The sequence below is a fragment of the Prunus mume genome, linkage group LG5 (genome assembly GCF_029339155.1).
Source record: "Prunus mume cultivar Tortuosa linkage group LG5, ASM2933915v1, whole genome shotgun sequence".
Lineage (NCBI taxonomy): Eukaryota > Viridiplantae > Streptophyta > Magnoliopsida > Rosales > Rosaceae > Prunus > Prunus mume.
In genome coordinates this window covers 2,135,598-2,147,661 of record NC_142702.1, presented here as the reverse complement: position 1 = coordinate 2,147,661, position 12,064 = coordinate 2,135,598, and the positions used below count along the sequence as shown (strand labels likewise).

General features: G+C 38.7%; 1 protein-coding gene and 3 pseudogenes across 2 annotated transcripts; all 4 read right to left on the bottom strand.

Moving 5' to 3' along the window:
* Positions 1-832: 832 nt before the first annotated feature.
* LOC148916616 (exopolygalacturonase pseudogene) lies at positions 833-2,051 on the bottom strand (annotated as a pseudogene).
* Positions 2,052-4,336: 2,285 nt separating this feature from the next.
* Positions 4,337-6,329, bottom strand: LOC103330529 (cytochrome P450 705A22). The gene is given in 4 exon segments (XM_008233123.3): positions 4,337-5,167; positions 5,243-5,286; positions 5,289-5,581; positions 5,664-6,329. Coding segments are annotated over 4 exon segments (1,563 nt in total). The 5' UTR covers positions 6,242-6,329; the 3' UTR covers positions 4,337-4,519.
* Positions 6,330-6,991: 662 nt separating this feature from the next.
* On the bottom strand, positions 6,992-7,578 carry LOC148916615 (non-specific lipid-transfer protein 2-like; annotated as a pseudogene).
* Positions 7,579-8,213: 635 nt separating this feature from the next.
* On the bottom strand, positions 8,214-11,185 carry LOC103330528 (uncharacterized; annotated as a pseudogene). Its single transcript, XR_016127287.1, has 7 exons — positions 10,826-11,185; positions 10,433-10,606; positions 10,219-10,311; positions 10,053-10,121; positions 9,317-9,523; positions 8,679-8,804; positions 8,214-8,541 (listed from the first exon to the last, which is right to left on the bottom strand). The product of XR_016127287.1 is annotated as an uncharacterized LOC103330528 (transcript).
* Between the last annotated feature and the right edge of the window lie 879 nt (positions 11,186-12,064).

The following is a 12,064-nucleotide window of genomic DNA, read 5'->3' as shown; positions in this document are numbered from 1 at the left end:
TTTAAATATGTTACAGATTTAATTCTGCTATGCAAAAACGAAAAAATAAATTACTTATTTTCTTTTGGGTGTCTTAATTAAATTTTTCCAAAGCCCAAGGCTCATCTTTTTTATAATTAAATATTATGTATTACCTATATAATATTTAATTCCCAAATTGAATTTGAAGTCCCCAAACTAAGTTATTCACACGCTTGGTCCTCTAAAAATTGTTTTCTAGCTTCACCCTCCTATTTTTTTAATTTTTTTATTTTTAAATATGAAAGATTTCATTAATTTGATAAACTTGGAGTATTATCCAATAACAATGAAGTAATTAAGTCATGGAGGCTCTTCCTCTAACCAAAAGATTCTTGATCTAACAACAAGGCATGCTTAGCAAGGGAGTGAGCCACCTTATTACATTCTATGGAGCTATATCGCCATCACACTAGAGAGAAAGAATGTGTGAGGCACTTAGCTTTTTTAAAAAGGTGACCTTCCACACATGCAAATCCTCCCCATCTTTCTCAAGAGCAGTAATAATATATTGTGCATCCCCTTCCACTTTAATAGTCCCGACAAAATTTCGGCAAGAAAGATCTATCGATTGTTTTTTATATAAGACAGAGAAACATCATGAGGTGTTACTGCAAAATTCACAAGGGAAGTTTTCAGTGATGAAAATTGGGATCAAACAGGTCAACAATGGTATAAGAGGGCTCTAAATCCTGTTGCCATTGATGAAAATTGTGTTGTGTATTTATTTATCTTGGCCAAAGGAGGGAACATGTAGCACAAAAGCAAAGTAGAACACAGCAATTTATGTATAGAGAACATTAATTAGTACTTTCTACTTCTTGGATAAAGGAAGAGGTGCCAAGGACGATGTAGCACAACCAAGAGCCTTTATCACACCAGTAATTGTGGGCTTGACATTAGAACACATAGAGGTAAGAGGGCCTTTGTCTCCACCGTAGGTGAGATCAATGTCAGTCAACTCCACATTCTCACACGGTATGCCCGTGGTACATACAAGCTTGCAAGTGGAGTGAAAGATGAGCCCTTAATGTTCTTGAAGCTGACATTGCTAATCTTAACTTTTGACGAAGGCTTTGGTTCACACTGAGTATATGGGCAGTACAATTGGTCTATGAGGATAGGGTTGCTGACATTAACCATGATAATATCCTCATAGTGTGTACCCGAGGCAGTGCTAGGCGAAGGAGAATCTGGAAATGTTTTGATTCTCACACCGTTGTCCGTATTAGTTATGGTGCAGTTCTTAACTATGATCCCGGTCACATCCTTTTCGTCCTTATATTTTCCAAGGCTTCCAATGCTTATTCCATGGCCTGGCCCACAAGTAACATCAGATCACTGTGATTTCGTGGGAGTCATCACCAATAGAAATACAGATCATCCCGATTCCCAATCTTTGCATGAGTAATGTTAATACAGTGAAGCCCTATATGGATTCCATCTGTGTTTCTGCTGTCATCAGTCTGTGATGGTAAGCTGTTGAAATGTAGTATGGTTGCACCGGAAAACATGCATGTGGAAAAATTTGCTGTGAAGTGAAGTTATGTCCTAAACTTTGGAATTTGTGAGGAATTCGAACCGCAGATTAACGGGAATAGGTTTGCAATTTTGTTTTTGTGGCAATCATTTTGATTCCAAGAAAGAGCTCCTTGGACATCAAAAGTCCCACCACCTGAGAAGGTGAGAATGTCAATGTACTGAAAACCAACCCAAGTATCTGGTCTTGTGAGTTGGCCAGCATCTGCTAGAGCCTGCAATGTTCCTTGAACTTGCATCTCAATAGGAGCCTTACAGGGGCCTCTGAAAGTTGCTTCTTTCAACTTGTATGTCCCGTTCGGAACAACAACTTTACTCGCGGATGGTGATGCACATGCATCACTCCAAGCCTTGGCCAAGGCCATACTGACATCAGAGCCAGGCTTTGCACCGTATGTTGCACTCGTCACGTCAAACACACTAGCATGAGCTTTAGGTGTAGATGCTAACAATAAGCACAAAAGCATTGCCAAGAAACTTAATTTCATAGCCATCTTGAATTTCCTTCCACTTTGTTATTTTATTCTCTGTTTTTTTTCCTTTGGAAGGATGATGCAACTCCATTTTGAGTTGAGGCCAATTTACGGTCCAATTGGGAAGGCTCAACACCATCAAACTATCCAACCAATCACTAACTATTTTTATACAAAGTTGCATTCTAGTTTAGCTTTATATCCTATAATTAGTAAGCTGTTTAGCCTTGAACCAAATCTCTATCTAGAACGTGCTAAGCTGTTTGTAGTATTGCTGTCCTCCTCAACACCCCGCAAAATATGTATATTCCGAAAAAGGAGGACCAAAACCTTGCATACACACCTGGACCATGAAAAGTCTAATGGGTTAGGGTGGGATTTGAGATAGAGGTTGGTATTTATACCTCCCACTAAAAAGTCCCACAGAATTTCTCATTTTTAAAAATCCTGAGAAACTAACAAGGTTTAAATACTATAAAACTTTTTGTTACTTATTTGAAGTCTTGATTAAATACCACTAGATTTGACAGTTCTCTTTTGAAAAATTTAATAGTCTTAATGGAATACCACAAGACTTATTTAGATTACTTAAAAGTCTTAATTGAATACCACATGACTTATTTATCCTAAAATAATCTTTTAAAATCCCAATTGAATACACAACTTTTAATTCTCTTCAATCCAACTCTTCAACTCAATTCAATTAGTGATCCTGAAGAGAACACACGTACTCAAGCGAGGATGGCAGCTCCAGATGGACCTGACTCTGATCTCTTCGTCTACTACTGCAAGCACTGTGGATCTCACCTCCTCATAACTGGTTCTCTCTCTCTCTCTCTTTTGATTGTAGTTGGGTTATTGTTTGAGTAGAAATTAATATGTTCCAAAAAAGAAATTGGTGTTGGATTTTTCATAATGGTTGTTAAAAGAGAGTTTGTTGAATAATACTTGTGGCAAGCAGTTTATATTATACTGAAGTGTGTGTTGTATAAGACCAGTTGCAGAAAATGCCCAAAAGGAAGACTGACAAAGCTTATGTGTTGGACAAGAGCAAACATCTTGCAAGGCTTAACATTGCTGAGGCTGGAAAAGTTGTATTGAAAAGGTTCTTCTTTCTTCTTCTAATGAAAGTATGATATCTTATACAGTTTGTAAGAAGAAGAAAACAAGAACTGGATGACACTCACTGTTTAACAGTGGCTGATCACCTGCCTTCGGTTTCTTGTACCTCAGTTTGTCTGACAGTTTCTGTGAAACTATTTTGTTTCTACACCTTTTCATACTTATGTTCTTCCTCGATATTGTCCTGTCAGTGCATTATGTTCTTCAATCAAGATAGAGTTTAATGATTTTTTCAAAATTTATGTGATAGTATCATCATATTTCATATTTTTTCAAAATTTATGTGATAGAGTTTAATGCTTTTTACACCGGTGTTAGGTCTGAGACTAAGCCAGATGACTCTTCAGAGAGGGTGGAATAATAACTCGAAACTCCTTGTGGTGAGTTAAACAAGTTTTACTCTCTCTCTCTCTCTCTCTCTCTCTCTCTCTCATGGGTGCGGGTGTTGGTGGCAGCTTGGGTGTATCATACTCTGTTTCAAATGTGCCTATGTTAAGGAGAACAATATCATTTTTGTTATTAAAAAAATTCAGAGCATTGTATACAATAATTTTGCTGCCATGCACTATTCCCCGATTTACTGTATTGTTGCACAAACATTTCTACTTTGGCTACATAGATAAAAACAAGACATGGTATTTCTTTCTTATCTAATTTTTTCGACTGCTTATAAAATAAGCGCAACTACAATTCATTTAGGGAACCTCACTTGGGCAGCATCCTGATAGAAGCTATGTATGCAATAGACCCCTGAATTATGTATAAGTTATGATGCCAATTTAACTCAGAAACTGCTTAAGCTGATCTTGCTTGGCCTTCTTCATTATCATTTGGTGATTATTGCAGGTGGAGGATTTCTCTGCTAGGCAAGTATATGAGAAACTTGTGGAGGCTGTTCAACCTTGAGGTTGTACAATTTACATGTCAATTGTAATGAAAGATAAGATCCATTCAACTTGTACGTTTACCCTGGACATCCTGGAGGCTGTTCAACCCTAAACCCTGATTGTTGTAATGCAATGATGCAATGTCAAAAATTCAATTGTACAACCTGAGTCTATTTGATGATAATTCCAGTTAATTCTGTCTGGAGAAATTAAGAATTTTGCCCTCCAATTGTATCTCAATTTCTTGAAAATAAAACCACTTATGCTAGGATCCAGAGTTACCTTTTAGAGAAATCATTTATAAGAACACATTATACTTCGTATACTTTTCGCAATGGCATACTAAACATGGAGTGGCATGTAAGAAGTCTATGATCAAATTTCGTTATCTTGTACTGAGTAACACAAATACCCACATAGCTTGCCTTTATTCTTCTCACAAGTTTGTTTTGCATAACCCACATGCAAGTTTACATAGAACTATGTTGAAGAAGCAAATGGGTTGAAGTGATCAACAGGTAAAAGTATAAGTGGGTGAGCCATGGGCAAAGACATGCCTGCGCCAACTTGCATATTAACCTTACCCTCATTTCCATCTCCAACTTTCCAATCAAAGCATTGAACCATGGCAGCAATTGAAGTATTCAACAAGATGGTTGCCAAATTCGAGCCAGGACACCTTCTCCTTCCCGATCCAAATGGAACATATTGAAAATTCTGTCCTCTAGTCTCTTTCTGATTCATTTCCCCATCTGGTTTCTCTTCAGGAGACAAAAACCTCTCTGGCCTAAAGTCATCTGGATTGTCCCATAACTCTGGATCTCTCATTATAGCATACTGGTTGATTGCTACTGCAGTCTTTTCTGGTATATCAAACTCTTTTATTTTACAAGCTTGGCGGCTCTCTCTTGTTGACAAAGGCACTGGTGGGTGTAATCTTAGTGTTTCTTTTGTCACTGCCTGCAAGTAGGGGAGGTTTCCAACATCCGATTCCTCAACTAGTCTACTACCAACAACCGATTTTATCTCCACCCTGAGCTTGTTGAATATGTTGGGATGGTTGATGAGCTCAGCTACTGCCCATTGCATGGCCTCTGCTGTGGTAGCAGTACCTCCGATGAAAAGATCCTAACATAATAGTAAATTATGAATTGATCAGAAACAAGATGTGGTTTGAAAATGGAAAGGATTGAAATCACTTACAAGCAAGAAAGCCTTCACATGAGTTCTGGAAATCTTGACCTCAGCTTTTCATCTTGATAGGCCTTCAATAGTATATCCATCAGATCTTTATCTTCTCTATCCCAACCCTCTCTCTCTGCTCTCTCTTCATGCTGCTTCAGCATCCCCTCTAAAAGTTTATCATACCCCATGGTCACATCCATGAGCTGCTTCCCATAAACCCAGAAACCCAACCTCTTCAGTGGGCCCAACACATCCCCAAAACAAACCTTTGCAGCCAACTCAAATGATTCTTTTACCAACTCCCTGATTTTTTCAGCTTCCTCACCATTCTCTGAACAACTAGTGCTCATAGCCATCCTGCTATTAAACAGGTACTTGTTAAAAAGAGAAATATTGGAGAAAATTTCAAAGATCATATCAAATTAATTTTAGAGCATGCCTGCATATACTGTTGTTTGTAAGCCTCATCAGCTCCGCACCCACATCAACCATCTCTTTCCTCGTAGCACTCTCCAACATTTTCCTCAAAAACTTTGCAACCTCTGCATGTCGAATGGCGCGTGACCTTTCTATTTGCTTGGGTGAGAGCAGTTCTGTCATGCAAAGCTTCTTCATGAACCTCCAATAGTCACCATATGGGGTGGCAAAGAATCCCAAGTTTCCGTACGGCAACTCGTCAGCAAAAGCAAATGAGGGACGAGAAGCAAAAGTGAGATCGTGAGTTTTGAAGATTTCAGTAGCCATGGAGGCTGACGAAACCACTAGCATCCGAGAAGCGCCGAACCGGACTAGGAGGAGAGGACCATACTTGGTGGAGAGGTTGTGCAAGGACTTGGACAAGGAGGAGGAGAGGAGGTGAAGGTGACCGATGACCGGCAAAGCCGGTGGACTAGGAGGGAGGCAGAGAGTGGTGGTTTGCTTGGTGGGTTTGTTGAAGAAGGATTTGATCAAGATGGTGGAGAGGAAGCAGAGGATCAAGCAGATGAAGTAGTACTGGAAATCAGTCATGGTGCTCATGGCTTCCAACAAGTTTGAGCAAATAGATTCAGCGCAGAGCACTGATTGATCACTGGAGACTTGTATTAGTATGGACAAAAGCCACTGAATTCTGATTTGTTAGGATAGATAATGTCGTTAATGCGTAGGCTATTACATCATGTTCAATCATGTTCAATTAAGACTATAGATTTAGTTGACCAGTGTGAGCAGCAAACCTTGTCGAGTTGTCAATAAATAATTAAGACTGTTGATCTGTTTGACTCTGAGAGAACATGCGGTCCAGATTTATAATAACGTGAGCATTTTTCTTGTCACTACATAAATTTTGCAAGAGGAACATCACTCACGTGTAACCCTTGGATAGTTACATATTAAATTAATAAGAAAGCTGAATTTTCAGCTGAATTCCAATTTGGATGCAGAACCATTTTAGTCGAGCCTGCCAATGTTGGCGGAGACTGGTGTCAATTTTGTAACCCATTTTGTAAGCCCGCCAATGCGGAATCCTTTTTTTTTTTTTTGGGAATTTCACTAAAACACCCAAAATGATGGCTGAATTATAAAAAAACTCAACACCCAAAACACTTTATAAACACACTCAAAACTCATCATTACACACACTCAAAACCCATTTATAAACACACCCAAAAAATATACAATTATTGATTTTGTGGTTGATTTTGGGTGTGTTTCTATGTTTAAATAGTGTTTGGGTTTTTTTATAAATACATGTCTAGGATTGGGTTTATTTATAAATTTGTATTTTTTTTTTCAATCAAGTAAATAATACATACTTAGTTATTAATATAATATATTAGTTCAAATGGGTGAAAAATATTGCTTCAGGAACCATTTTTTTTCTAGCACTACTGTGTTGAGTAACAGATGGGAGCTAGAGAGTACATAGTTCAAAGTTGATAGTGCACTTCTCTGGGAGCTGCATTGCCATGGTACGATCGACGCCAGAAATCGAAGGGCCATTGACAAACACACATAGGCAAGGCTGGCCAAGAGCTTTGAGGGCATTGCAGCAAGTCTCACTTGGTGGGATGGGGCTAAAAGGAACAACTGCTGCTCTGCAAGGTATTAGCTGAACAATAGATGAGAAGAAGGTGCTTGCGCACATGGTGCCCTCCCCTTGGTCCACCAAACCGTCAAAACTAACATAACCCCCAAAACTGGAAGAGTCGTAGTAATTAGCCTCATCTTAATTAATTTGAGCTGAGATTAATTACAGAGAAGACGTCCCGAATTCGAATATGTAGGACATTCTGATGAGGGTCATGCCATCATGCAGGTACATCCTACCCAAAGGTCACACCTATATGATGCCATTGTCGCCAGCTCTGCCAGTGATGATATGTGCATAAAAACCAGCCAAAAGTACAGTTGGTGTGCTGGTGAAGCAGAAACTCAAATTTCATGACTCTTTGCATTTTCCAAATGCATTAGCAAAGAAGCTCAGTTAAAATGAATCGAAGGCACCTACGTTCTCATTGTTTGTCTATGTAGAGGCCAAAAACAATGCGCTTCAGTTACAAGATCCAAAGTGTGACCATCCAAAATATTAATATCGGATAATTAGCTCCAAGTTAGTATTTGAAATTATGTGATTTAGACCAATCTGAAATTGCTAAGAAAAGTATATTCGATTATGAAGTGTTAAACTAGAAGGACGAAAATGAAATTGATGCTACACTATAGCAACTCAGAATACAAAATCAGTTAGGAGCAAATCCAAACTTGCGTCATGATCATAAGTTCACAACATTTGAAGTTTTCGAGAAGATATTTCCGTGTTCAATTGAATCATGATTCTCGAGGAAATTGCTTTCGACACATTTGACAACTTTTGGTGAAAATCAAAATATGAGAGCACAATGTACCCAAAAAAAAATAGTTAAGCATAACTAACAAATCAGAGATATATATTCGATTTGGGAATCCAAAGAAATTGTAGAAATTTTCTTGCTGGAGGAAGAACAGAAAGTCAGTAAATGAGACAATATAATTCTCCAATCTTTCCTTATGTGTGCGGCCACAGTTAATAATCATCGATCCCAACCTTCTTTATTACAACTCATCTCATTCCCAAGGGCCTCTTCAAATGCTTTTCATATCATTGACATAACAAGTTATGATTTTCACATATTACAGGTTATCAAAGTTCTCCTTTGTTTCCTTTGAGATTGATTACTGCAAGCTCCTGTTCAACAAACTCTCCTGCATAAATCGCCAGGATATTTACTGGCAAGCGAGGATTCTGCAAAGCGACCTAAGGGCTTTAACACAGCATCAGATGCTATGTGCGCAAACAACTACATCACGAGAAATGTCACATATAAGTATATTATGCATCGAGAAATCTTATTTATATAAATCTCTTTTAAAATGCCAGCTAAAAGCAGAAAAACGAAACAGTAACAATGACTACAATATGACTAGCTTCACTCACTGTAGAAGATACTCTCCAAAGTAAGCGATGTTGCTCCGTTGCTAGTTTGATAGCGTCAACTGTCCTGTTTGTTACAACAACTTCATGCATTCCAGCTATGCAATCTCCTGCAGTCAACCACTCTATCTGCACAATGAAAATTTGTGTGAATGGAATACAATTAGCTTAAAGATTTAAAATACAACACATGTCATAGCCAACCAACCTAAAAACAGCCATTCCAATCAAAGAGGGAACTTGAATTAAAAATAAACACGCTAATATTTCTTTTCTTTGTAGTGGGGTGGTGGGGTTGGGTTGTGGTTGTTACACTAAGCACAACACAACTAATCAAATGTTTCGCATGTGTTGTATTTTATTTTTTGACCAAAAGATGTGCATAAACCCTATCTGTACTACTAATTGAAAAGCCCTACCCCTCTCCCTGTCCATTTTGAAGTATAATCAGATAGATCTTGCACATGACATTATTGCTATAGTTAAAATATAAGTTTAAATTTTATATTGTATAATGTGTTATTTAATTGATGCAACCGAAATCCAAATTGATTTCCCATAAAAGCCACCATATCCAGGGGGTCAACTAGCTTGTAAACTATTGGAAAACTACTAAGCACAATGGTCAAAAATACTCTTACCTGCTTCCCAGCATGAATGAGAAGACATCCTACAGGAACCTTCACTTCAACTTTTTGCCCATTTCTTAGCCAGATATTCAGACCAGGAAATCTACTTCTGCCATGAATGGTAAGAAAGTTCAGGTCGTAGTGATATCCTGCAAACACAGTACCCTCCTGGCCGTAACGCTGAAGGTCACTTCCTGTTGGAGCTAGAAGGTGTGGTCCCTGGGTTCACAAAGAAAGGGTACTTAGCATATATCGCATGAACTTAGCCAGGAAATTGGCAAATGGAAAGGAAGAGATTCTAGATACTCAATTCAGAAGTTGGTGATTGTCGAAAATGCAGCATGGAGACAAAATACATGCTCTATATCCGATCACAAGCCAATGTATTTAATAAGACTATAAAGTGGTTGAAGAATATGCCCACTCCAAATTCATCTTTGTAAGAAAAAAAGACAAAATAGAGAAGTGTAATAAGATAAAAATAATAGTGGCATTATGGAGCAATACAAAAGGCATTCAACAGAATGCCACACAAATTTGGGGACACAGGTGGTCACAGTGGCTAAAGATAAGAAAAGTGATGGATATAGAAGATGGAATGGAAACTGATGGATGCAGGTAACTACTGTCAGAGTAGGCAACCAGTAATCATGATTCCATTATTTGATTTCAATACCGCTGCCCCACCACTAGTGGCAGAAAGTCATAGAGACATGAATGTAAGTTTCACTTGGCAATCATTGGTCACCTGCTTCATAAGTGATGTGAATGCATCCTTTGGCAAGCCAAACCCAATGGCAGCCATTTCGGCAACAGCCTGAAAAGAAAGAGAGGCATAAACATGAAGAATATTAGATAATACGCAAAACAAGCAAGTGGAATGAGCAAGCTGAAAAATCAAATTAAGGGCTCACCTCTATTGCGGATATCATCTTGTAACCCCATGAATCCATGGTATCTTTCCATTCAGGAAACCCCTCGGGTACGACCGGCTCTGCATTAAGTTCCTAGAAAACAAGAATAACATAATCATCATCATCATGGCAAGTAGAATAATTAGCATTTAATTAAAACAGTCAATACAGACGAGTGCAAAGTGAATATCTAAAGGAAAACAAAGAGTGAGACCTGAAAGCGGGTTTCTGAGGGTCGAGGACCCACTCTCCACATGTATCGCCATTTGCGATCTGCCCCCTTGGGAATGGATGGCTGGAACTCTTTGGGCAGTTCTTTCAATTTCTCCTGCATTTCTTCATCAACAAGGCTTCTTGGCACTTCCACACCCTCTGGTGTCACCCCAACCTGTAATCTTATCCCCACTTCAAGTTTTGAACAACAACAATCCAATTCCCACCACAAATCAAAAGAAATAGACAATTAAAATCAAGATAAGCCACCAATCAGTAATCAAAGAATTGGGCTTCAATTTTCAATTTTTTTTTTATAACGAAATTCAATTTTTCATTTTTCTGATATCTAGGCAACAGTTTTTCATTTTCTCGGGAACCAAACAGAACCCACCTGGTAATGCAATTGGGGCCTCTCCTGGAGTCGCTTGAACTCCGGCGGTCTATCGAAGTATCTCTCCATCATATCGAGGAAGCGATCGTTGTCCTCGGCCGTATATCTGGGGTCCTTGACCAACAGAGCACCTGTTTCTCTCAGACTCCGGCTCACCTCGCCGCACAACTCCTCCACTTCTCCCTTCGATCCCAAGTACAAACTCAGATCTACTACCGTCAGCTCCATTTTCCCGATCCAAATCTTCAACCCGGATCAAAATTCGATGAGATTCCTGGTTTTTGAGGGTTTACAAATGTTTTGGGGATGGCGGGAGATTTTTTATTTTGTTTCTGTATTTGGTTTTTTGAAGTGGATAATAACGCTTGCGTGGAGATTCCTGTAATAATGGTGTCGCTTCTCTTTTGGGAGAAAAGGATTGCGTGTAGTGCACTGGACATACGATAAGTCCAAATTCGGTATTATCCCTGACACGTGGAATTGAATGCGACTGAACTGGATCCTGCCAGCTCAACATTGATGAAGATGAAAGGTTTTTTTTTATACAAAGGATACTTAAGGGGAGGAATCCAACCTAGTACAATGTGCATTAAATAATCTTAAGGGAGATCCCTTGAACTACAGCCCTTTGCGAAATTAAAGAAACCACTTTGCGGCTAGTACTTGGGTAGGTAGGCAACAAACACCCAATATTAATATTATACAAGCACCAAGCAAGCAACACAATAGCAAGGGCAACACGCAAGGCAATGAGAGGGGTTCAAATCCCCTTTGTGTTTTTTGCTTCCTCCATTATATTTGGCAAACATGCTTACCTTTTTTCATCAAGTGAACTAGCTTTCCACCGATTTCTAGTCACTTTGTAGGTAGCATTGATGAGCATTTTCGTTACGGAAGAAAAAGGAAACATAGAATGCTTGAAGAGTTACGATATTATACCAAATACAAGAAAATAAAATATTTTGCTACCTACCAAAATACTTCACACACAATCAAGCGGCAATGTGCTTGACTAATGTGACTTGGACAAATGGTATCGGCATTACAAGGCGACCCCTATTTTTTCAGCTTCCTCACCATATTCTGAACAACTTGTCGAAGTTTGGTATTCATACGATATGTATTCCTAGCTGGGATATCCAAGTTGTAATATGTTTGGGAGGTTTGGATGCAAGCTTCCAAGTTGGTCGGATTCTAACTTAGTTTAGTTTTTGGTTTCCTATACTATAGTAGGATTTG